Source organism: Caretta caretta, chromosome 3 (assembly GCF_965140235.1).
Source record: "Caretta caretta isolate rCarCar2 chromosome 3, rCarCar1.hap1, whole genome shotgun sequence".
NCBI classification, from domain to species: Eukaryota; Metazoa; Chordata; order Testudines; family Cheloniidae; genus Caretta; species Caretta caretta.
Window position 1 is genome coordinate 151,657,547 of NC_134208.1, and position 27,648 is coordinate 151,685,194.

The 27,648-nt window shown below is 44.8% G+C and overlaps 1 protein-coding gene across 1 annotated transcript in view; it reads left to right on the forward strand.

Annotated features, from left to right (window-relative positions):
- The window catches only part of DNAH8 (dynein axonemal heavy chain 8), a 598,059-nt gene that overhangs the window by 63,526 nt on the left and 506,885 nt on the right, over nt 1–27,648 (forward strand). Inside the window, exon 8 of the mRNA XM_048843472.2 lies at nt 12,190–12,366. Coding sequence (XP_048699429.2) covers nt 12,190–12,366 — 177 coding nt within the window. The remainder of the gene's footprint in view (nt 1–12,189; nt 12,367–27,648) is intronic.

A 27,648-nucleotide genomic window follows, 5' to 3' on the forward strand; every position in this document is an offset into this window, starting at 1 on the left:
AGATTAGTGCAAGCACGTAGGGGCAAAATTTGTGGGTATGTTTACACAGCACACTAAGCCCGAGCCAAGTTTAAGCCCTAGCCCCCCTTCCATCCACAAAGAAATCAGTCTAGGATGACCAGATGTTCTGATATTATTGGGACTGTCCCAATATTAGGGGCCTTGTCTTATATAGGCAACTATCCCCCTCCCCCCACCCCCCCCCAAAAAAAAGTATCCCGATTTTTCACACTTGCTATCTGGTCATCCTGAATCAGCCTGACTTGGGCCAGTAACCCCTCTGGACTTGGGCCCTTCGACCCTGCTAGGGGGGTTGGTCAGAGATCAAGTCCTTCTGTGATGTGGGTCAAAGCCCAGGCATTTTGCAGCATGGATGCAGCTCAAGTCCGGGTTGGCAGATTCGGGTCTGGAGAGTCTGTCATCACTATCCCATAATCCCCTTAGGTGTGCTTTCCAGCCCTTCCAGCCCAAAACTTCCAACTTGCTTCCCAGGAACTGGAAGCAATTTCTTGATTCAGATACAGCTGCTTGGTCTTTAACTCTTCATTTCCACATGGACTGCTCAATTGGAAACATAGTCAACCCTGACATATATTAGCTATGACCAGCACAAAGATTAAGTCCTGCATGAAGCATGCTACTAGGTGGCCAGAGGGACACAGCTTGTTTCTGGTTAACCTCTGGTGCAAGTTGAGCAAGACATTTGACTTCAGCAAGAACATAAGAAAGGATCGTGTCTTCAAAGCTATATCCAAGTATCTGGAGATGTTGAGGGTCGACTGGATAGCAGAACAATGCAGAAAGTGAATGAAGCATCTGAATGTAGACTGCTGCAAAGTTAAGGATGCTAATGGCACTTCTGAGAACTCCCTGTCTTCCTACCTCTTTTATGAGGAATTCAGCTGGGTTCTGGGAACTGTAGTGAGCACGGAGCTCACAGTGGTGCATGACAATCTGCTGAGCAGAGATGGCACTCTTATAGCCCCCCTGCCCTTGGTCACAGGCACTGCTGGAGAAGAGCTAGTCACTGGAGGAAGGGCAAGAAGTGACCCTGATGCTGAGGCTGATAACCAGTGAAGCTATGCTGCTGGGACAGCTACAGCTGGGAAGCAGCTAACTTCAGAACAGGCATCAGAGGAAGAGCCTGGTAAGTTTCTGTCACCATGTTCGTTTTTATTAATATATGGATGTGAATGATTTATGGCTTATGGCCCTATGAAGTATTAATACAAGCTGTGGTTTTAGTGTGCTTCTGGTCAGGGAAGAACCTATGACATTCACTAGTACTCCCTTCTCTCTGACACCACGTAGGGTTCAATATGAACACCACAGAAAGGAAAAGGTTAAGCAGTTATAACATTTTTACTAGTTCCTCACTGTTGGGATTCCTTCTGAGACCTTTTTCAGTAGTCTTATCCAGAAATCTTGTCCACTTCTTGGAGAACACTTCATCCAGTTCTCTAGGATCCAAAAATCTCAGACTCCAGATTTCATTACTCAGGTTCCTTTATTTGACATATCGCAAACCTATGCTCAGTTGATCAGACCCAAGCATGGGTGGGTGTAAAATGTGCCACACATCCAACATTACATAGAAAACCTCTTCCTTTTATATACATTTACACATTACATTGTGTTTATTATACACTGTATTACACATTTTTGGATTGTCTTGATTACTTTGCAGGAAGCAATCCCTGTACAGCATGCTCCATTGCCACCTTCAGCTACAGCCCCACATCTTGAGTCCCCTTCCACGCTATTGTGTCCTGCAGACTATGCGGCCTTTCCTCAATTCGGGGGGTGCTGGACCATGTCACAGGCAATGAACACAGTAGCATATAGAACAGAGAAATGTACCCTGTGAATTCATCCAGTCCAATTGCAATCCACACATGCAAAACTCACCAGAAAGGCCAAGGAGACCAGGGGGCAGGGGAGACCCAGGAATAGCTGGACATGTCATTTCAGAACATGCACCTTTCACTGTTTTGGCACTGTTTGCTTGTTGTTTGTATGTGTTGTTAGTAGTCAATCTGCCTTTCTGGTTCTTACAGTGATATGTAAATATCTCTATAAAATAAAGCACACAAGGCTACAATAGCAAGTTTTATTATGTGTAATTTAAAAGTGGCACAAATCGTAATGAGTGACATCACATGTACAGTCTCAATAAATTTCATCATAAAAATTTACAAAGCTTCATCACAGCAATCCGTAAACTTTGAGTTGCAATACATTGCCAGTGTTCATAAAATACGTATCTCCATACATTTCATGAAAGTGTTTACAAAATTCATAATACATAATACCAAAATACTGAAAAAAAATCCCACAGCTGCCATACACCCATCCGCAGCACAACCTCAAATACCATTTCATTCCCCCTCATGCATTGGACCATGCAACTCCACTATGTAGGAGCACAAAACAACCCTGATTTCTATTGTGCTTATGGATCTAGCACCAGTCATGAGAGGTGCTCTAACTGGCTGCATGTACCAGTTCAAATTAAAAGATTCCCCCTTGTACTTGCAGACATTGTGCAGACTGCACTGGCAACACTAGCATCCAAATGGTTTTAAAGGCAGCACCTATGGAATTTCAATCTGCCAAATGCACATTTCACCACCATCCTACAGCTACTGAGTGTGTAATTGAACATTCTTTGCCAGCTCTTCTGAAATCAGGATACAGTTTCATAAGCTATGGCAACAGGAGATAAGTGGGGTCCCTTAGAGTAACAGTCGGGACAGTAACCCCATTTATAACAATGCCATTCAGTGGAAATAATGTCCTAGCTTGTCTTTAAACATAAAATCCTGATCTGTAGAGCACCTTGCAAGTGCATCTCATGTTAGTGTCCATGATTCTGCTCTGTGGTTGACAAGGGCTTGCATAACAATGGAGTAGAACCCTTTGTGGTTTATATACTCATGCAGTTCTTGTAGAGGCCAAACTATAGTCCTATTAGTGGCTCTGGAGCTGTTTGGAAAGCCCAATCTCTCAAAGCCAGCAATTATTTCAGGACCATTTGTGAAGCTCCCCACCTTTGGATATATCATAATCCTGATCAACTCACAAACCTCTGCCATAACAATCCCCACAGTTGATTTGCTAACTTCAAACTGGTTAGCCACAGACATGTAGCAGTCTGGGGTAACCAGCTTCTAGATGGCTATAGTGACCTGCTTCTGGACCAGCATGGACTCCCTCATGAAGGTGAGTGTTTTGGTGCAGGATGGTTGATGTAAGCTGATCACAAACCTCCAGGAACGTCTGCTTCTTAATGTGAAAGTTCTGTACCCACTGTTGGTCATACCAGGTCTGGATGATAATGAGATCACATAAGTCTGTGCTTGTAACCCTGCTCTAGAAGCACTGGTTTATGTAGGGGGAATCTGCAGCTAAAACAACAGGCAAGAGCAGTTTCAACTGTGTCACAGCTGGCATGTCAGCATCCCCCTCCAAGAGATGCCTTTGGCAGTTCAGAAACTGCTGCCGAAATGCCCACCAGCATCTTGCAGGACCTCCACCTGATTTCCAAAATCAGTCTAACAGCATGAGGTGGGGAAGTTCTAATTTGTGCTCTGCTATAGGTGCAGTAGCGTCCCTGTGCCTGGGATCGGAGATCTTTGGTAGCAATGCCTGTTGGGCCGCACATGCACTCCTCCCCATCTGACGCCATGAGCGGTGTCTATGTAGCACTGTGCAGTCCAAGCACTCTCAGTTCCTTCTCAACCACCCTTGGTCTTGGACGGAATCCTGAGAAGAGCCCTTCATACCTCTATAGTACTTTTAGTAATAGTAGTGTTTCCATTATAACTTCGTAGTTATTAGCTGTTTCCCTTATTTTTCTTTTTTCCCCCTTTTATTTTTTCCCTTTGCTCTTTCCTCTCCATTATTCTTTAGATTAGTGTAGGTTTCCTTATTTCTTCCAAAAAGTTCTCCCTTCTCGGGGGGCTATGCCGAGATCCCCCGGGTTTAAGAGGTACTTCTCATGTTGTGAGGCCATCCCCATAAGCAACAGTCAGTCACTCATGGTGTGTATGTTGCTTGGGGTGAGGGGCATGTATCACAAAAGTGCCCCCACTGCCTCAAATTGAAAGCGCTGTCCAGAAAGGACCGTGAACTGAGACTAAAATTTTTATGAATGCAGAGTTCACTGCGACCAGCCTTAGACCCTGGTCTCAATACCTCTCCTGCGCAGTAGTCACCATTGGCACAGTCATTGGCTGACCCCTACATGCCGCACACCACTAACAGAAAATATATGTTCTCCCGCCCAGATGAGAAGAAAGGGGCCCTGAACTCACCCATCAGGGAGCCACCTCAAAGAAAGGCATCCCTTGTGAGGTTGGTAGCCTTGATATCTTCCAGGGCGAGACTTAGCTCTTACGACCACCCAGGCATCTCTGCTACTGGCGCTAGGGAGAGGTCCAAGAGCCCTAAATGTGCAGGACCACATATAGTAACACTGTCACTTGGGAACAAGAAGGACTGTTCAAAGATTTTCAAATCAGCACTGACTGCCTCAACTGAAATGACTTTGAGTGCCTTGACACTGACCAAATAATCAGCACTGACCAAGCCGTTTGCAGTGGCCAAGCCCTCCGCATCAGCCAGGTCTTCAGCACCAACCAAGCCCTCAGCACCAATGCAACCCTCGGCACCATCTACTGTTTGCTCTTCTTGGCACCAGCAATGTCCTCAATCTCTGCACAACCACTGGTACTGATGATGCTTCTACTGGTACCATAGAAGTTTCTATACCCAAGAAACCAGATTGTCCCTGACACTCCAGAGTCACTGCTCCTCTGTACCAGGCTCCCCATGGCTCATACCTCTTCCCTGGAGACACAACACCGTTGTCCTTCACCACCGAGGACCACACAACCATTTCTAGCAAGGAGGAAGAGGTGGAGTACTCCACTGCACCTCGTACCCCACCATCATATCAAGGGCAGCCACACAAAGAATAATCTTTTCATCCTTGATACCCATTCCCAGAGACCAGAAGTGAACCAGGTTTCTGGTAGGGACCCCCCATGGATGCAAACCCATATGCCACTTCCCCCACATTGGCCCTATTGGGACCCTTGGGCCGCGTATAAGGCACACTTTCCCAACCTCCCACGAGCAGAGACAGGGACATATACACTCTCCATCCTCATCAGTCTCTAGATTGCCTGGCCCTCAACCAGAATTACTAGAGGAACAGTTTATACCACCAGCCCACTTCTCCTGATGAGGCCATCATGCCACCACCACCAACATCAGCAAATGACTTTAAACAGTTCCAAGAACTGTTCTGCAGGATTGTGGATTGCCTCCAGATCCCCCTGGAGGAAGTCAGAGAGCAACAGCACAAGTTGCTCAACATCTTGCATGCTTGCACATTGGCAAAATTCACACTCCCGATCAACAACGCCTTGTTGGACCCTGCCACCGTGATCTGGCAGACGCCAACATGAATACCACCCATCTGCAAGCCAGCAGAAAAGAAGCACTATGTCCCCACTAAGGACATGGAATTTCTCTTTTCCCACCCTACTCCAAACTTCTTCATTGTCAATGTGGTGCAAAAGAAGGGGCGACAACACCATTCTAGGACTATCCCTATGACAGGGACTGGAAGAAGCTAGATTTCTTTGGTCGCAAAGCACACTCCTCAGCAACTCTCCAGTTCTATATTGCTAATTATGAGGCACTGCTAGCCAAATATAATCACATCAACTATTCCAAGTTTCAGGAATTTAGCCAACACCTTCCAGAGGACAAAAAAGAGCAGCTCCAGGCACTGGTGATGGAAGGACAACTTCTGGTCCACATGGCGCTGCAAGCCTCTCTGGACACCATGGATGTGGTGGCCCACTCTGATGATTAGATGAGCCTCATGGCTTCACCAGAGAGGTGCAGACCACTGTGAAAGATCTGCCCTTTGAAGGATCTAAACTCTTCGCTGAGTGCATGGATGAGTCCCTGCATTCTTTAAAAGATTCTAGAGTAATGCTGCATTCACTTGGTATACATGCACCAGCACCAGAGAAGACAGGAAGATATCAACATACCCCAAGGTCTCAACCTCCACATTTCACCCCTCAGTAGTAGTATGACACAATGCAGGTGACAGAGACCTCCTCCCACACAGAGACACACACCAGTGCAATGGACTGTGCCCCTCCCCCCATCCAGCTCCAAACAACAATTTTGAAAATTTGGTTGAGGCCCCAAGATGCCTTCCCCTGGTCCAGGTGCTGCAACCATCTCCAATAACCCATCAATTTGTCTACTCCTTGACCCACTTATACTCATCATGGTGACAAATCACTATGGACAAGTGGGTTCTGGAAATTGTCAACAAAGGGTATTCCATTCCTCTCTCTCTGCAGCATACCTACTCGGACACCAGAACACCATGGCAGATTCATTAAGCAGGAGATCCTCACAAGTCCATGAGTGGGAGTTAGACACAAGAACCGTACAATACATATTCAACCACTGGGGATTCCCAAGCGGTTGATCTCTTCGCCTTCACAATTCTGCTCAAGAGTGGGTTTGGGTCACTGATCTCTGGGAGACACCTTCCTCATACATGGGCTGCACCCTTACTCTACACCTTTCCACCCTTTCCCCTACTGCTCATAGTACTTCACAAGATACAGATGGAACAAGCCAGAGTCATTCTCATAGCCCCATCCTGGCCAGGACAGATATGGTATCTTTACCTCATGGACATGATGGTCTGTCCACCAATCACCCTGCAGTTGACTTCACACCTCCTCTCGCAGGATGCAGGCCAAATCCTCCATGTGAACTGAGAACTTTTCCACCTGAAGGCATGGCTCCTTCATGGTTTCAGGATCCAGAGCTGACCTGTTTGGAAGAGGTAAAGGAGATTCTTTTAAATAGAAGACGTGCTACAACTTGCTATACTTATCTGCATAAATGGAAAAGATTCTGGACTTGGTGCGATACCAACCATGTCCCAGCAACGAACCATTCATTCTAGACTATATTCTAGAACTTAAAAGATTAGGACTGTTCACAAGCTCCGTTCGTGTACATCTGGCTGCCATTACTGCATTCCATCCCAAGATAGAAGTTCATTCCATATTTATCCAACCATTAACAAAAAGATTCCTTAAGGGCCCTCAAAACCTTTACCCTCAAATCCGAGACCCCACCCCACCTTGGGATCCCGGACTAGTTTTGTGCTGTCTCACCAGCTCTCTGTTTGGACCCATGGCAACGTGCTCCTACATACATCTATCCATGAAAACAGAATTTCTCATCACCTTCACTGCTGATTCCTTGTGACTACATTGATTGGTTAGTCAGTTCACAGCATTTAGTTAATCCTTGATGTCCTTCTTGGATGAGGTTTAGGATTTTTCCTCTCATTTCATTTGGAAATAAGATGCAGTCACCTTTCATCACAAGTCCACTTGGCTCATTTGTCCACATACTGCAAAGGACTCTTGTCACTTCCTTAATTTCCATTAGATACTTAGGCCACCCACCCCTAATGTAACTTAGAACTTCTTGAAACTGTTTCTGTCAATGTTGCTTATTGTAACTGGTATAGTCTATTTTCTGACACTGGTCTTTATGCATCCACAGCATCCACATAGGCCTGTATGTCATTTTCAAGTTCACGGGTAGTTGAGTGTGATGCTGGGGTCTGTGACAGTCTTTTTGCTACTACCACATTTTCCACCAGGAATGTATTTAGCAATTGCGTTAAATTACATTAACTTTATCAGTAGACATTGGCATCTTAGAGGTGTTTGATCCAGGTCTTTTCCATTGATGAAGGTTGTAAGTGATTTATGGTCTGTTATCAGTGTAAAAGCATCCAATCCACACAGACATCTGTAGAAGTTTTGACATACCTATACAGTTGCCACACACTCCTTTTCAATCTATGCATATAGTTTGTCTGCTTGTGCGAGTGTGCAAGAGCAAAATGCAACTGCCTTCTACACAGATCCATGTTGTTGCATCCTCTGTCACCAGCTATGCCACAGCCGATTGTTTGGAGAATACTGTAGCTCCTTTCACTTTGAGAAGAAAGTCATGCAGTGTTGGGAGGATGCATTTTTCAGTCACAACTTTTTCATTTAGTCTTTTAAGATCCACACAGATTTGTATTTTTCCATTTTTCTCTGTAACTGGTACTATTGGGGCACACCAGGGTGCTGGCTCAGATTTTCTCAGTTATGCCAATCCATTCCATTCTCTTTAACTCAGTTTCCACTTTATGAAGTAATGAGAATCCTGTGGTGTATGTACACTGTATGATTTAGCATTGCCTTTTACGGTTATTTGTACTGAGTCTCCTTTCAAAAGTTCACTATCACCAAATGTTCCATTGAATTCTTCCACCTTTCTCACTAGGCCCATCATAGCTGCCATGATGCAGCTGGGTAGGTTGTCGGTCTTTGATCTTTTGATCACATATGCTCTGAATACATAGCTTTTTGTCTTTGTAAATTGTTTCTGTGATGAACTGGCTTGTGCAGTTCAGAATATCTCCAGGGCTAATCAAGGCTGAGTCATGATTTCAGCTCTGGGAGGCATTGAAAGTGATTGTAAGTCCCTTCTGAGATGATGGTCACATCTGCTCCTGAGTCAGTTTTAAAGTCAAATAGTCTTTTCAGTTCACTCTCCAGACAGGTTCTGTGTCATCATGGGTGATAGATTACAGAAACAATGGTTCTTGATTGTAATAAGCTGCAAAAATTATATATTCTATGCATGTTTTCCATATTTTACTTTAGTTGGACACACATCTTGAGCTGTGAAATTTTCTACTTCTTGTGTAATTAGTCTAAAATGCTTTTTGCAGTTTGCCTGAAATCTGCCCCTCTTAGTCTCAGGAGTCTTTTGGTAATTACTCTTAGCATCTACAGCTTCTAAGTGTGACAAAGCTCTGTCCTTGACTCCGTGGGTCCCGCGTTTCCTGGCGGATTTCACAAGCCTCAGAGTCTCACTGTGACCCTCCACGTAGCCCTTCTCTCTCTAGAGGCAAGGGTCACAGCCTACTGAGCCATTTTCATCATAAGCCAACAAGGTGGGGTGAGGTGAGGAGAAGCTATCCTCCCTTGCACAGTCTCTGTTGTCTACCAGTCTCAGTGATTAACTGGGGGGCAAAAGAGGAACCCAGGCCCACCCTCTACTCCGGGCTCCAGCCCAGGGACCCTAATAGTATCAGTTATGGTAGCTGACTTTTTAGAAACAGGACGCATACAATTTCCTGGACCACTTCCCCACAGCAGCCCCCACTTCCTCAAGATCCACTTCACCCTTACCTCAGGGCCTCCTTCCTTATGCCTGATATGGTTTGTACTGCTCAGTCTCTCCAACAGCGCGACTTTCTCCTACAGCTCCTGACACGCACACCCACCTGATTGGCTTCAGGTGTCCCAAACAGCCTAGCTGTCCTCCCTGCCTTCTGGAAAGATCTTAATTGGCCCCAGGTGTCTTAATTAACCTGGAGCAGCTGCCATTTGCTTGTCCTGGTACCAGGGATTTGTTTAGCCTGTGGCTAATATCTCTCTCTCCCATTACTTTACTATAGCCATCTGGCCTTGTCCCATCATATAAGTTAGTTTCAGATTTTTCAAGTTTGAGAAGTTGCCCTTGGTTTTCTGTTTTACTAGCTCAGACTGCTTTTCTGTTTTCTGTGTGTAGGGCCTGTTTTTAATTGTAGCTGCTGTGAAAGGCTTTTGTCTGATAACCCAATAATCAGCCTATCTCTGATATTTACGTGTATTGCATTCACAGAATGACAGTTTTCAGCCAGTGCATACAGAATTCTTATAAAACATTCAACATTTTTGCCTGGTTCTTGAATTCTCTGGTGAAAGCATGCTCTTTCATAAACTTTATTTCTCGGCGGTATAAAGTATGTGTCAAACATTGCCCAAACTCTTTTATAGTCATCTTTATCACAGTCTTCAGTAAAGGTGAATGATTTAAAGATATGCTCTGCCTGCTTCCCCATAGCAAAAATTAAAGAGCATACCTCGCTATATGTCCAGTTTCCTTGTGGAGTTTGTTTGCAATGTGAAATCTTGCAAAATATTGCTTTCAGTCTGTCTATTCTGAAGGTTTTGTCAAAACAGAAGTTCTGTGGGGCACTGAAGAGTGGCATGTTGATGAGATCATGCAAACTTTGTTGCTTTTCTTTCCTTCTGTCTGCAATCTATGTTGATTTGTTCCTTCTGTTTCTGTTCTCCTCTTGCACTACTTTACTTCTGATAGCATTTCATGTATACCTTGTACACAGTACTGCAGGTCAAGCTTTTGTACCAGATATGGGCTGGCTACAGAGTTTCCTTACCAGGGTCATACAACATAGATGTGTCCATGATAAGATCTTTAATGTAGTGCCAGGTGTGGCTGAGGTTAGCTTAAATAAGGTATGTTATACTCAGTGCTTATAATACTGTTCAGCCTTCCATTTCATCTTGCTCCTGCAGGTATCCAGTGTCACCAGATCTGTGGCTGACCAAGGAGCCCTCTGCAGCTCTGCTGTCACAACCTCACTCTCTCCTTCCCTTGACAACAATGCTGCAGAGGTCTCTCTGAGCTTCTACAAGGCCAGTGACACATGATCCCTGCAAGTACAAGTATGGGGGGAGGCTGCACTTGTGCCTTCTGTTACCTATGGCTGTTTTTTTCATCGATTTCAGTGTTTCAGCTAAAATTGAAGTTTACCGACATCTGTTGATTTAAATTGAAGCCTGCCAAGCCTACCTATGAGAAAAGGTTAAAAAAACTGGGCCTGTTTAATCTTGAGAAAAGAAGGCTGAGGAGGGACCTGATAACAGTCTTCAAATATGTTGAGTACTGTTGTAAAAGACGATAGTGATCAGTTATTCTTCATGTCCACTGAAGGTAGAACAAGAAATAATGGGTTTACTCTGCATCAAGGGAGATTTAGTTTATGTGTTAGAAAACTTTACAATTATAAGAATAAGCAAGCACAGGCTTTCAAGGGAGGTTCTGGAACACCCATTGTTGGAGGCTTTTAAGAACAGGTTAGATAAACACTTGTCACGGGTGCTCTAGGTGTACGTGGTCCTGCCTCAGTGCCGGCGACTGGATTTGAGGACCTCTCAAGGTCTCTTCCAGAAATATATTTCTGTGATTCTATGTCCAGCTCTCTGTCCTGGCTGATTTAAGTTCTCCTTCCGAGGGATTCTAATTAGCAAATGAACTAAGAGTGGGTTGTGACCTTCCCTGCCCTTTACACTCTCTACTACAGGAAGCAGGAGGGTGCTTAGGGTGTGGGCGAACCTCCAGAGGAAGCTGCCATTCCAAACAATCCATTCTCATGTTCATGGGGTGCATACACACCAAGAGTGGAATCTGTGGGGACAATATATCTTGAAAAACATAGTTATTGTAGGATAAGCAACATTTCTTTACATAGAGTAAGAAATATCTAAACTAGAGATACAAACTTTGTTTTATATTGTGACAAAGCTCTGTCCTTGTATCCTTGGGTCCCACGCTTCCTGGCGGATTTTACTAGCCACAGAGGTTCACTGTGACCCTCCACGTAGCCCTTCTCTCTCTAAAGGCAAGGGTCACAGCCTACTGAGCCATTTTCATCATAAGCCAGCAAGGGAGGTGAGGAGACGCAACCCTCCCTCGCACAGCCTCTGTTGTCTCCCAGTCTCAGTGATTAATCAGGGAGGGAAGGGGGGAGCCAGGGCCCACCCTCTACTCTGGGCTCCAGCCCAGGGACCCTAATAGTAGCAGCTATGGTAGCTGACTTTTTGGAAATAGGACGTGCACATTTCCCTGGGCCATTACCTCAGGGCCTCCTTCCTTGCATCTGAAATGGTTTGTACTGCTCAATTCCTCCATCAGGGCAGCTTCCTCCTACAGCTCCTGACACACACACCCAACTGACTAACTGGGAGGCTTTTAACTAGTTTCAGCCAGCCCCTAATTGGCTTCAGGTGTCCCAGTCAACTTAGCTATCTTCTCTGCCTTCTGGAAAGATCTTAATTGGCCCCAGGTGTCTTAATTGACCTGGAGCAGCTGCCATTTACTTATCCTGGTACCAGGGATTTGTTTAGCCTGGGGCTAATATATCTATCTCCCACTACTTTTCTACAGCCATCTGGCCTTGCCCCGTCACAATATTTAAAGTTATTTTATTGATTGCAGGTTCTTATTGAGAGTGAGCAGATGAGAAAAGAAGCCGATGATTCAGGACCATTGACTGAACTAGAACACTGGAAACGTATGTCTGCTAAATTCAATTTTATTATTGAGCAGATCAAAGGACCAAGTTGCAAAGCTGTCATAAATGTTCTAAATGTTGGACATTCCAAACTATTAAAGGTAATTCTTATTTTGTTCCTTTAAAAACTCCTTTGGTTGCTTTGAGCTAGATTTGCAATATTTATTTTACCTCATGGGTCTTTGAGAGGAGAAGTGGGAGAAGAAAGAGGAAAATATAGGGGAGGAGGTACAGTTCATAGTATATGGAGAGAAATAGCATGGGCTATTAGGGAATGTAGAAATAAATTACAATTACTAAAGCTAACTCAAGATAATTTCAGGGCCTGCCTTGACATAGTTTTTTCTGAATATCATTAAGTTTGAGTGATTGCACGTGTCAAATCTACTGTAGATGTGTGTGCTCCCTGTGCACAGAAGTCAGAGATTTTCCCCCTTCAACGGTACCCATTGGGGTGGCTTGAGTGCCTGCTGTCGCTGCGTGCCACTGTATGCTGGTATAAGAGAGTGGAGTTGCCTTCCTCCCCCTCAGTTCCTTCCTACTGCCAGTGACTGTTGTTGGAACAATTCCAGACTTGATTAAGTCAAGAACTTCCCTCATTCTTCTTTGCATATATTTGTAAGTTAGTTGTTTTAGTCAATTTTACGTAGTTTTAGGGCTAGGTGTCCATTTTTGTCTCTTTTGACCTTTTTTCTCTTTCGGTACTGGGACCAATACCGGAATGATGTCTCACTTCCTGGGGTTTAAGTCCTGCCAGACCTGCACAAAGCCTATGCCAATCAACAACTTGTATCCAACCTGCCTGAAATGTTTCAGAGAATCTCACATCAGTGACAAATGTCACATTTGTAAAGGTTTCAAGCCTTGATCAGAAAAAGATGGGGTGGCGAGACTTAAGTGTTTGCTTATGGAAGCAGTATTTTGACCCCCCATTGGTGTCGTCACATGGGCAAAGCACACCAACTACATCTACTTTTTTACGGGGTGCACCGCTGGTGATATCTCTGGCTCTTTGGTCCCATTGCCTGATACTGAAGAAAAGACTCAAACCTTCCTCAGATTCTGCTTCTTCATCAGTATCGAAGTAAGACAGAGGCAGACACTCCACAAAGCATTTGGGAGAGAGGCCATCCTTAGAACACTCATCATCTCTCATGGGGGATTGCAGCCTCCAGAGCTCGTTCCAGGTCTGTTGAGTCTGTTCCCTGAAGGACATTTGTAGAGCCAAGAGATGGTGCCAATCCCAACAACATCAGAGGCATGTGCAACTGCAAGAGACTTGCTTAGCCTCTTGGTACTGGTATCACCGGCAGTGGAAAGCTTGCAGTCGGTGCTGATGCCTGAGGCTCATACCTCACCGCTCCGAGATCCTGTAGTACTGTGATCCAAACTTCCTCAGAAGCCTGTTTTGTTGATAGGGAAGCCTCCTGTGATATCCCTGCTACCCCAATCCCTGGGCTTGGGCTATCTCTCACCAGTCCCATTGGGATTGGTCCCTCTTCTGTCAGAGGGATCCTCCTCCTCGGACCCAGAGATGAGGTCCTCCCTATTATGTCTGGGAGATGGCACATCCCCCCATCAGATTTGTTGGGAGCATGGGCTGTGCAGCACTCCAGCAATGGTCCCCAACTTAACCATCAGTGGCCCTTTTGGTGACCACTGGGGCATTCCCCCTCCAGCCATGTCCTCCTTTCAACCTTCTTGGGTGCAGTCATGGAGGGTGAACCAGAGACACGAGCATCAAGAGAACCATTCCCTGGTATATGGTGCTGAGACCGGTTCCAGGCACCAAGATCACCCTTCTCTGGTACAAAGACTAGTACTGAGCAGCCAGAACTCACTTGGGCAGCCTCAGCCACTACCTCAGATATCAGTTGAATGTCTGTCTTCATAACCAGATGAGGCTACAGAGCCATGAAGTTACTCACTGGAGGACTACAGAGCCCACTGAGGTTTAAAAAAAAGGCCTCTGTACTTGATTTTCAGGCAGAAGAGTTGTCTGAGAGCTCTCACAAGTTGGTAGACATCCTGGTGTTGGCAACCCTGGCTAGGGAGGCTCTATCAACTAATGAAGCCATCATGGAACCAGTGAAGGCTCTTTGGCAGACACCCACCTCCCTGCCCCCCACCCCCAGCAAAATGAGCCAAGAGGAAGTACTTTGTCCCTTCTAAAAGTTATGAACATTTTTACTATCATCCATCCCCCTCCGGGTTCTTTTGTGATGGCAGCTGCCAATGAGTGGGAAAGACAGGGATAACAAGCTTCCATACCAAAAAGCAAAGACTCAGGGAGGAGGCACAGATGCCAGCAAACAGACCTGAAAACAGGGGAGTTTAGGTGGGAGTTTGTAAGAGGAGTTTGCGGGTGTGTGTGTGTGTGGAGAAACAGTGTGTGGTGTTCTGTTTTTGTTTTGTGTATGTGTGGTTGGTTTGTTTTTCCTTAATGGGAGCTTAGGAGGGAAGGCTGTGATGGCTACAGAGGCAGCAGTGGTAGTGACCCAAGAAATGGAAGAGACGATGAAGATGGCTGGATGTGGAAATGGCGGGATGTACATTATCCTGGACTGGATATCTGAAAGATGCTTTGTATGAAGTGCTGCCTGATAGATCTGATGGAAGAGACGATCTGAGGTTTGGAGGTGCAGGTAGAAATGATGGTTGAGTTTTGAAGGGGATTTGAACAGATAATGGAGGGAAGGAGAGAGGAGGCTGAAGGGAAAACTCAAATTTTGCAGATGCAACCTGGACTGGAGAACTGTGAAGGTAGCATGCTGGATGAGGAAAGTGGCCAGTGGAAGCTTGTGACTGCAAGAAGAAGGCAGAGGAAAAGACCAGCTAGTGAAGGAGAAATAGAGCTGAGGAACAGGTTTGCTGAGTTGGAAAATTAAGGGGCTAAGCGGGCAGTAACAGAAGGTGGGAGGACAAGGAAGAAGAGCAGCTCGTCTTACAGGAAGAGGAGAAGAGTAAATCGAGGTAGCCAGAGTTCAGAACCCCAGGATGTTAGAGGATAACACACAGAAGATTGCAAGTGAAAACAAAAGACAAGAGGACTTGCAACCAGAAAGAACAGAAGGATAAAGGCTGGAGAATTGTACCAACAACAGCAAGGTGCAGGTCTACATGACTGGGAACTCCCTATAAGAAGAACAGACATGCTTGTCACCGTAGCTGATCCAGAGAACTACCGGAGGATGTACTGCCAGGAGCTAAGATGGAGTATGTGGATCTGAGTCTGAAGAGGCTCTCTAGCAGAAGCAGGAAAGAATCCACTGATTGTCCTTCACGTGGGAACAAATGATAGTGCTATATTCTTGCTGGAATGCATCAAGGAGACTATTCCTGGCTGGGGAAGATGCTTACAGAAATGGAGGCTCTGGTGATCTTCAGTGGAACTCTACCTGTCCCTAAAGGAGGAGAGTGAAGGTGAGAAGATTATGATGATCAACAGATGGCTCAGGCAATGGTGCTGTAAGGAGGGTTTTGGAATGTTTGGCCAATGGGAGGCATTCATGGTCAGAGGACTGTTTTCATCTGACGGAATCCACCTGAGTAGAGAAGGAAATAGACTTCTGGAATGGAGGTTGGCGCAACTAATTGAAAGAGCTTTTAACTAGGAATTTGGGAGAGACAAGTTGGAGATGCTCGTGTAATTGTCACACCTTATTCTAACATTGAGTGGAGGGAAAATCAAGTAAAAGAGGAGACAGCAATGGAGAAAGGAACAACAAAGGGTAGGAGAATGGAAATCAAGATGAAAAATAGTGCCAATACCAATGATACAAAGAGCCAGATAGGTGACACTGGCAGTAAAATGGCTGTACCTAGTTGGGCAAGAATCTGGGTGAAGCCAAGCAGAAACAAGCAAGATGTCTGTATACTAATGCAAGGAGCCTGGGTAACAAAGTGGAGCAATTAAAGCTATTGGTGCAGGAAATGAAACCAGATATTAGAGGGATAACACAAACATGGCAGAATAGTAGTCATAACTGAACTACAAGTATTGAAGGGTATGTGCTGTTCAGGAAAGATAGAAATCAAGGCAACGGTAGAGGAGTAGCATTGTATATTAATGATGAAGTAGAGTGTAAATAAATTAGAAGTGATGGAATGGATAAAATGGAATCTGTTTGGACCAAAATCACTTTGGGGAAGAAAGGTAACAGAGGCTCTTCTAGAATAGTGTTTGGGATATGATACAGACCCCCCATGTTCCAATTTGGCTATGGATAGCGATCTCTTTAATATTTTTCATGAAATAAATACTACCAGGAATTGTGTGATTATGGGAGACTTAAATTTCCCAGATATAGATTGGAAGACAAGTACTACTACTAATGGTTGGGCCCAGATATTCCTGGATGTGGTAGCTGACAGATTTCTTCACCAAATAGTCACCGAATCAACAAGAGTTGATGCCATTTTAGATTTAGTATTGATAAGTCGTGAGCATCTCATAGAATAATTGGTTGTAGAGGGCAACCGTGTTTCGAGTGATCATGAATTAATTCAGTTTAAACTAAATGGAAGGATAAATAAAAAGAGTTCTGTCTCTGCCCTTTTGAAATCAAGGACTCTAAACTTTAAATAATTTAAGGGAATTAGTTAGGGAAGTGGACTGGACTGAAGAGTTCAAGGATCTGAATATGAGGAGGCTTGGAATTACTTTGTCAAGTTGCAGAAACTATCTTGATCCTGCATCCCAAGCAAGAGGAAAAATGCATAGGGAAGGGTTGCAAACCAAACTGGATGAACAAGCATCTAAAACAAGTTATTAAGAGAAAGCTGAAAGCCTGTAAGGAATGGAAGGTGGGTTGGATCAGCAAAGAAAGCTACCTCTTGGATGTCAGAAAGTGTAAGGAAAAAGTGAGAACTGCCAAAAGCCAAGCATAGTTGGACCTTGTAAAGGAAATTAAAACCAATAGTAAAAGGTGTTTTTAGCCATATAAATGAAAAGAATAGAAAAAGTGACCCCCCCCAGGCACTGAGGATGGAGTGGAGATCAAAGATAATTCAGGCATGGCCCAATACCTAAACAAATACTTTGCCTCAGTTTTTAATAAGGATAATGAGGATCTTAGGATTAGTGGCAGGAGGGCTAATGGAAACAAGGATATGAGAGTAGAAATTAACATATCTGTGATGGAAGCCAAATTCAAACAAATCGGGGGCCATGCACTTAGGGACTAACAACAATAACCTGGGGACTTATTATTTGGAAGTGACAGAGAAGGAGAAAGATCTCGGTGAATTGGTTGATCTTAGGATGACTATGAGCTGCCAATGTGATGCAGCCATGAATGCCAATGTAATGCAGGTCACATTGGCAGAGGCTCTGTGGGGTTTTTTGCCTTTCTCTGCAGCATGGAGCACGGGTCACTTACTGGCTTAAATGAGAGTAAATGATGGATTCTCTGTAACTTGAAGTCTTTAAATCGTGGTTTGAGGACTTCAGTAACTCAACCAAAAGTTATTGGTCTATTACAGGAGTAGCTGGGTGAGGTTCTGTGGCCTGCGATGTGCAGGAGGTGTGACTGGATGATCATGATGGTCCCTTCTGGCCTTAAAGTCTATGAACCTATTAGGCTGGATATGTTTGCTTGCAAGCTTTTTTCTTCAGAAAGTGGGTAACTCAGGATTGCAAACTAGCAGACACGCCTGAGTAGATATCACTTCACCCTTTGGGAGATGTGACAGGGTCAGGCCAGATGGCTACAGGAGAGTGTTAGAAGGCAGACATATTAGTCCCAGATTAAGCAGGTCCATTTTCCCTGGGTAAGGTAACAGGGAGAGTTCCAGAACAAGAAGGAACTTCCTGGAACAAATTCAGGCAGGCTAATTAGGACACCTGGAGCCAATTAAGAAGCTGCTAGAATCAATTAGGGCAGGCTGGCTAATCAGGACACCTGAGTTAAAAAGGACCTCACTTCAGTTTCTGGCATGCGTATGAGGAGCTGGGAGCAAGAGGCACTAGGAGCTGAGAGTGAGATGGTGTACTGCTGGAGGACTGAGGAGTACAAGCATATTATCAGACACCAGGAGGAGGATTCTGTGATGAGGATAAAGAAGGGAGGAGGCCATGGGGAAGTAGCCCAGGGAGTTGTAGCTATCACGCAGCTGTTCCAGGAGACACTCTAGACAGCTGCAGTCCACAGGGCCTTGGGCTGGAAACCAGAGTAGAGGGTGGGCCCGGGTTCCCCCCAAACCTCCCAACTCCTGATCAGACACAGGAGGAGTTGACCTGGACCGTGGGTTCCACCAGAGGGGAAGGTCTCTGGGCTGTTCCCCGACCCACATGGTGGATCAGCAGAGTCTGCGGGGATTGTTCTCCTTCCTTTTTCCCAGGCTGGCCAATGATGAGGTTAGCTGAGTGAGTGGCAGGTTTGAGCCACTAGCAAAAGTGGCCAAACTGAGGGCTGCCGTGAACCGCTGAGGCAAGCAAATCCTCCAATAAGCGCAGGACCCACCAAGGCAGAGGAGGAAGTTTGTCACAGAGAGCATTAAAAAATTCTACAACAAGTTACCAGAGGACTGTAGACAAGAGTTTTCAGTAAGACTGAAGAGGGTAAGTTGGTCACCAGGACTGCCCTTCAAAACAGTTTGGATAGCACAGATTTAGCTGCTTGAACCATGGTATCAGCCGTTTGTATGAGAAGGTGTTTATGGTTACAGTTTTCTGGGTTACCCTAAGAGGTCCAACAGACTGTCCAAGACCTCCCTTTTGAAAGCCCTTCTCTTTGTTTCAGAGAAGAGGGATGACAGGATTCATAGTCTCATAAATTCCAGAGAGAAACTCAAATTGCTTGGAATCTAAACATTCAGCAATGAAAAGAAAGCAATTTCGTACACAGCAGCCATTCAGACACCAAAATTTAGCTTCTCAATTCCAAGATCTACCAAGGGAAAAGGGCAGGGGTTATAGGAGTCTCCCTTCACTGCCATCCTCTTCGGCATCAGTGGGCTCATCCCATCCAACCCTCACTTCCAAAAATACATTTTGAAGGGATAGCTGAGGATAGTGTACCACCTACTTTAGTTTCTTCTGTTCTCCATCTTTTATTTACCATTCACTTATCCCACTTCCTAAGTGCTCGGTCCTACATAACATCAGATCAGTGGATCATAAGCATGGTGGAATGGGGATATGCCATCCAGTTTATTTCTCCACCCCCCCCTTCCCTGTGTCCTCTTCAGGAACCACTCTCATGAGATTGCCGTGCAATGGGAGATCCAATTTTTTCTTCAGGCAGAGGCCATAGATGTTCCACTGTGCCTCATGTTACCAGCTTTGCCTGTTACTTTGGGGTTTGCTCATTTATTAGGGTTACTCTTCAGGGAGGAGGGGCGTTCTGTATGTTTATCAATGTACTGCTTTTATCATTTGTGTTCTCATATGGAGCTCTACTTCTCCCTGCTGCAAGTTCCCTCCCAATGGAGCTATCCTGGAGGACCTAGGTTCCCCAGGGCTAGGTTCTTCCAGCCCCAGAATCAGACTCACACAGATTAACAGAGCGTGTCTGAGAGGACCAGGTTAATCAGCACTTCCAAACTGACCCCTTAGATGTCCCTGGACTCAGTAGGCTGGGTCGAACAGAACCTCCAAGCTGATCACACAAATCAGGGCAGAAGGCTATACTTAGAGAGAGGTGGAGGTAGCTGAGGGTCTGGAGTGCTGGAGACAGGCAGAGCCCCCAGCATAATCAGTCAGGAGAAGATGAAGTAGCAATGGAACTGATTCAGATTTTGGATCCAGGCATCAGAACACTTACTTGAGCATGAATAGTGTTTTTTGCGGAGAAACAACAATGGTTCAAGGGAAAACACTAGATTTGTTTATGTGTAAACAATGAAGTATTCCAAAGTTGTTTTGTTCAGGCTAAAGACATGGGAGCTGATCATTCCTGGTTTTGGGCGGTGTTCCTTGGAGGGAGCTCACAATGCAATTAGGGAGCTTCACTATTTTGATTACCTATAAAGGATTTATTACTAGAATTGGTCTGATAACTACTGATCTTGGTGTGCAATGCAATTGAGGTTAGGGGAGTTTCCTTAATTCTGTCATCCTTATCCCAAGGGTTTAGGTGTGTCTCCCACTGCCTTTTCATAGCTTTTTGTAAGTCTTTTTTCTGATTGGTTTTGGTTCAAGCAGAGGCGGGCGGGGTGGGTCCTTTTGTGAGTCAGACAGGCTGGGTACTGTACCCTGGTTCCGCAAGAACACAGAGCTGCTAGGTAACACTCAGAGGAACAGGCTTCTATTCCAGCTGCTTCCCGTTTCCCTAAGTGGTGAATGGTTGCCATTATCAGTTCACAGTGCTCCTGTTCAGTCTGCCAGCTGCTCCTATGATGTTCACAAAGTGCATGGTGGTGGTGGTGGCAGCCTGTCTTCGAAAATTAGGTGTCCATGTGTTTCTGTACTTGGAGGACTGGTGGATCAGAGATTGGTCTAAGGCTCAAGTCCTGTGTAGCCTATCCACTGTCCTGTCCACATTCTGTACTCTGGGTTTCCTAGAAAATCAAGACAAATCCTGAAAACCCTCCTGGTGGTCACAGATGTGTCTTTTCTGGATTGAGGAGCTCATATGGGGTCCCTACAGATGCAAGGTCTTTGGTCATGTAGGTATCTAGATTCTCATATAAATGTCAGGAAGCTAAAAGTGCTATGTCTAGCCTGCTCGGCCTTCCTTTCCCACATAGTGGGAAAAAAATTGATCAATTCTGACACATAATTCAGTGACCATGTTTTCCATAAACAGACAAGGAGGAACACAGTTAAATCAACTCTTCCAGGAAGCAGTCCATTTCTGAGATTTTTGTATAATCCACCCAAGTGTTTTCAAAAACGGTTTTCAAAAAGAAAATGCCATCAGTTCTGTTCCTGGGGAGGGCTTAGCCCAGGCTCACTGACAGATGTTTTTCTCGTGTCCTGGAAGAATTACCTCCTGCAAGCCTTCTCTCTGATTCCTTTACTGCCCAGAGTCTTATTCAAAATAAAATGAGACCATGCTAGCTACATCCTTATAGTACTAGTGTGGCCTCCTCACCACTTGTATTTGATCCTACTAACCTTGTCGATTGAGCCTCTGTCTCTCCCATTAGATCCAGACATAATCTCCTGTGACCAGGGGCATCTGCTTCATCCCAACCTCCAAGGTCTCTAACACTGTGGATGCTTCATGGCTGATACCCTTTGAAAAGTTCTGCTTGAAGAATGTGCAAAAAGTGCTTCTGAATAACAGAAAACTCTAAGCTAGAAACACTGACTTCACTAAGTGGAAGTGCTTCTCCATTTGGTCTCGTAGGAAAGATGAATCTCCAGAGTAAGCACCCTGCACCTCGTACTGGACTATCTTCCAGGTCTAAAAAAAAGTTTGGCTATTAATTCAATCTGGGTGCATCTGGCAGCTATTTCAGCCTTTCATGTCTGGGTGGATAATAGATCCCTTTTCTCCAACGCCAGCATCGCCTGATTCCTAAAGTATATGGCCAAATTGTACCCTCAAATACGAGACCCCATCCCCCCTTGGGATCTGATTTTAGTCCTAACAGAATTGATGGTACCTCCCTTCAAACCCCTTGTAACTTTCTCCTCTGTGAAGGTGGCATTTCTGGTGGTAATTACCTCAGCCAGAAGGGTGGGTTAGTTGAGAGGTCAGGTGTCAGAACCCCCCATATACAGTTTTCCATAAAAATAAAGTTTATCTCTGCCTTCACCTGACATTTCTTACAAAAGTAGTCTCTAATTTTTGTGTTAAACAAGCAATCTATGTATCCACATTTTTCTGAAACGCCATACACTTAGAGATGAGGAAAAGCTTCACTTCTTGGATGTAAGAAGGGCTTTAAGTTTCTACCTGGAGCATGCTAAATCTCTACAGATCCTCTACACAATTCTTTTTAGCAGTTGCAGAGAGAGGTAGGGGCCCTCCAGTTTCCATTCAGACAATCTCACCCTGGATCTCTTGTGCATGGTCATCACTCCACACTTCCATAGAATCATAGACTTTAAGGTCAGAAGGAACCATTATGATCGTCTAGTCTGACCTCCTGCACAAGGCAGGCCACGGAATCTCACCCACCAACTCCTGTAACAAACCTCTAACTTATGTCTGAGCTACTGAAGTCCTCAAATCATGGTTTAAAGACTTCAAGGTGCAGAGAATCCTCCAACAAGTGACCCGTGCCCCACGCTGCAGAGGAAGGCGAAAAACCCCCAGGGCCTCTGCCAATCTGCCCTGGGGGAAAATTCCCAAATATGGTGATCAGCTAAACCCTGAGCATGTAGGCAAGACTCACCAGCCAGACACCCAGGAAAGAATTCTCTGTAGTAACTCAGATCCCACCCCATCTATCGTCCCATCACAGGCCACAGGCATATCTACCACTAATAGTTGCAGATCAGTTAATTGCCAAAATTAGGCTATCCCATCATATCATCTCCTCCATAAACTTATCGAGTTTTGTCTTGAAACCAGATATGTCTTTTGCCCCCACTGCTTCCCTTGGAAGGCTGTTCCAGAGCTTCACTCCTCTGATGGTTAGAAACCTTCATCTAATTTCAAGTCTAAACTTCCTGATGGCCAGTTTATATTCGTTTGTTCTTGTGTCCACATTGGTACTGAGTTTAAATAATTCTTCTCCCTCCGTGGTATTTATCCCTCTGATATATTTATAGATAGCAATCATATCTCCTCTCAGCCTTCTTTTAGTTAGGCTAAACAAACCAAGCTCTTTGAGTCTCCTTTCATAAGACAGGTTTTCCATTCCTCGGATCATCCTAGTAGCCCTTCTCTGTACGTGTTCCAGTTTGAATTCATCCTTCTTAAACATGGGAGACCAGAACTGCACCCAATATTCCAGATGAGGTCTCACCAGTGCCTTGTATAACGGTACTAATACCTCCTTATCTCTACTGGAAATACCTCGCCTGATGCATCCCAAGACCGCATTAGCTTTTTGCACGGCCATAGCACATTGGCGGCTCATAGTCATCCTGTGATCAACCAATACTTCGAGGTCCTTCTCCTCCTCTGTTACTTCCAAGTAATGCGTACCCAATTTAAACATAAATTCTTGTTATTAATCCCTAAATGCATGACCTTGCACTTTTCACTATTAAATTTCATCCTATTACTATTACTCCAGTTTACAAGGTCATCCAGATCTTCCTGTATGATATCCCGGTCCTTCTCTGTATTGGCAATACCTCCCAGCTTTGTGTCATCTGCAAACTTTATTAGCACATTCCAACTTTTTGTGCCAAGGTCAGTAATAAAAAGATTAAATAAGACTGGTCCCAAAACCGATCCCTGAGGAATTCCACTCGTAACCTCCTTCCAGCCTGACAGTTCACCTTTCAGTGTGACCTGCTATAGTCTCCCCTTTAACCAGTTCCTTATCCACCTTTCAGTTTTCATATTGATCCCCATCTTTTCCAATTTAGCTAATAATTCTCCATGTGGAACTGTATCAAATGCCTTTCTGAAATCAAGGTAAATTAGATCCACTGAGTTCCCTTTGTCTAAAAAATCTGTTACCTTCTCAAAGAAGGCAATCAGGTTGAATTGACACGATCTACCTTTTGCAAAGCCATGTTGTATTATGTCCCAATTACCATTGACCTCAATGTCCTAAACTACTTTCTCCTTCAAATTTTTTTCCAAGACCTTGCATACTACAGATGTCAAACTAACAGGCCTGTAGTTATCCAGATTGTTTTTTTTACCTTTCTTAAAAATAGGAACTATGTTAGCAATTCTCCAGTCATACAGTACAACCCCTGAATTTACAAATTGATTAAAAATTCTTGCTAATGGGCTTGCAATTTCATGTGCCCATTCCTTTAATATTCTTGGATGAAGATTATCCAGGCCCCCCCGATTTAGTCCCATTAAGCTGTTCGAGTTTGGCTTCTACCTCAGATGTGGTAATATCTACCTCCATATCCTCATTCCCATTTCTCATCCTACCATTATCCCAAAGCTCCTCATTAGCCTCCTTAAAGACTGAGGCAAAATATTTGTTTAAATATTGGGCCATGCCCAGATTATCCTTAACCTCCACTCCATCCTCAGTGTTAAGCAGTCTCACTTCTTCTTTCTTTGTTTTCTTCTTATTTATACGGCTATAGAACCTTTTACTATTGCTTTTGATTCTCTTTGCAGTGTGCAACTCTACATGGCTTTTGGCCTTTCTCATTTTATCTCTACGTGTTCTGACCTCAGTAAGGTAGCTTTCCTTGCTAATCCCTCCCATCTTCCACTCCTTGTAGGCTTTCTGCTTTTTCTTAATCACTTCTTTGAGATACTTGCTCATCCAGCTTAGTCTACAACTCCTGCCTATGAATTTTTTCCTCTTTCTTGGGATACAGGCTTCTGATAGTTTCTGTAACTTTGACTTGAAGTAATTCCAGGCCTCCTCCACCTTTAGATCCACAAGTCTTTCAGTCCAATCCACTTCCCTAACTAATTTCCTTAATTTTTTAAAGTTAGCCTTTTTGAAATAAAAAACCCTAGTCACAGATCTATTTTTGTTTATCCTTCCATTTAGTTTGAACTGAATTAGCTCATGATCGCTCGAACCAAGCTCACCCTCACTGCTCATGAAAACCAAATCTAAAATGGCATCCCATCTTGTCGGTTCAGCAACTACTTGATGAAGGAATCCATCAGCTATTGTATCCAGGAAAATCTGAGCCCTATTATTATTACTAGCACTTGTTCTCCAGTCTGTATCTGGGAAGTTAAAGTCTCCCATGATCACACAATTCCCATTACTATTTACTTCTTTAAAAACATTAAAGAGGTCTCTATCTATATCCAAATTGGATCCCGGTGGTCTATAGCAGACCCCAAGCACTATCCCAGGGGAGGCTCTAGTAGCTTTCTTCCCCAATGTGATTTTTGCCCAGACAGACTGTGTCTTATCCATTCCATCACTTCTTATTTCTTTACAGTCTACCTCATCACTGATATAAAATGCTACTCCACCACCTTTGCCTTTATTTCTGTCTTTCCTAAACAGCACATACCCTTCAATACCCGTACCCAGTCATGACTACTATTCCACCATGTTTCTGTTATCCCTATAATATCTGGTGTCACTTCCTGCACCAGTAGCTCTAGTTCCTCCATTTTGTTACCTAGGCTCCTCGCATTAGTGTACAAGCATCTTAATTTTTGTTGTTTGGCTTTGCTCACATTCTTTACCCGATTGGGCACAGACATTCTACTGCCAATATTACCTATTAGATTGATATGTACACTGCCTTTCTGCCTTATGTTCATTCTCCAACCCACAGCTGTATCCTTTCTTACTTTCTTTTCTTCCCTCTCAAAGAGAATCTGGCGTGGAGATTACCTGGACATCTCCCAACCATCTCCCCTGAATTCCTAGTTTAAAGTTCTCTTGATCAGTTGTGCCATCCTCTATCCTAGAAGTCTGTTTCCCTTCCTACTCAGGTGAAGTCCGTCCCGAGAGAACAGTCCTCTGTCCATGAACGCTTCCCAGTGGCCATACATCCCAGTGCCCTCTTTATAGCACCACTGCCTGAGCCATCTGTTGAGCATCATAATCTTGTCACACCTTTAGGAACAGGCACTATCCCACTGAAGATAACCTGACCCTCGATTTCCTTAAGCATCTTCCCCAGCCTGGCATAGTCTCCCTTGATACATTCCAGCAAGAATCTAGCCGTATCATTTGTTCCCACATGAAGGACAATCAATGGATTCTTTCCCGCTCCTGTTAGGATCCTCTTCAGCCTCAGGTCCATATCCCATATCTTAGCACCTGGCAGACAGCACATCCTTCTGTTCTCTGGATCAGCTCTTGTTACAGGCCTGTCTATTCTTCTCAGTAATGAGTCCCCAATCACGTAGACCTGCCTTTTCCTGGCGATGGTGCGATTCATAGAATCATAGAATATCAGGGTTGGAAGGGACCCCAGAAGGTCATCTAGTCCAACCCCCTGCTCGAAGCAGGACCAATTCCCAGTTAAATCATTCAGACTGATTCTCCAGTCTATCTCCTGTTCCATCTGGCCGCAAGTCCTCTCGATTTCTATTGTCCCTTGCAATCCTCTGCAACCCATCCTGTATCCTCCTGGGGCTCATATTTGGTGTGGTTATCTCCATTGACTCTTGCCCTCTTCCAGTAGGACTATCTGCTCTACTCTTCTTCCTTGGCCTCTCACCTTCAGTGACCACCAGCTGTGCCCCTTATTCATTTTCCAACTCTGCAGACCTGTTCCTGAGCTCTATTTCTCCTTCACTGGCCTGTCTTTTCCTCTGGCTGGTTCTCTTAGTCACATGCTTCCACTGTCCACCTTCCTCACCCAGCAGTATCCCCTCAGAGTTCTTCAGTCCTGCTTCCATCTGAAAGTCTGAGCTTTTCCCTTCAGCCTCCTCATGTCTTTGGTCCATCATCTGCTCGAACCCCCTTATAAACTCAACCAGAGTCTCCACTTGCATCTCCAATCCTCGGATCTTCTCTTCCGCCAACTCTATCAGGCGGCACTTCATGCAGACGAGATTCTTTTCAGGTACCCCCTCCAGGATCATGTACATGCCACAGCTTCTACATCCAGTCACCTTCATTGTGTCTTCCACTACTTGGGTCACTCCCACTACTGCCTCTGTGTCTGTCATAACCTTCTCACCTAAGTCCTATTAGTCAGGGAAACACAAACCAAACCAAAACACCACCACCCACAGCAAAACAAACCCCCAACGAGCACGAAAACACTGCCAGAACACCACACACTCTCTTCACTAGCCTGTCTGTTCCTTTTCCTGGCTCTTATTCTTCCCCCCAAACTCCCCTTACAAACTCCCACTGAAACTCCCCCGTTTACAGCTCTGATTGCCGGCTCCTGTGCTGCTGCAGCTGTCTGTGCTGCTGACTGACTGGCTGGCTACCATTATAGGACCCCTCATTATGCCAATTCCCATCAGTCCAGAGACAATGGCAGTTTCAGATGGGATGTCTTGCAATAACTGTTAAGATAGATTCTGAACTCAACTCCCTGTGTGTTTGCTTCTGAGTCACTTACAGTGGAATTGACATGTGTAATCACTTGAAGAAGAAAAAACAATTACCTACCTTTCTGTAATGGTTGTTCTTTGAGATGTGTTGCAAGTGTCCTTTTCATGACCTACCCAACCTGACCTCTGTTCTGGAATCTGTCTGATACAAAGGAACTGAGGAGGACAGGAGTGGCTCCACTCTCTTCTATCAGCACGCAATAGTGCACAGCAACAGAGGGCACTCGAGCCACTCCAACAGGTACTGCTGAGGGAAAAAAACCTCCAACTTCTGTGCACAGGGCACACACACCCACCTACAGTGGCATGGACATGTGCAATACATCTTGAAGAACAACAGTTATG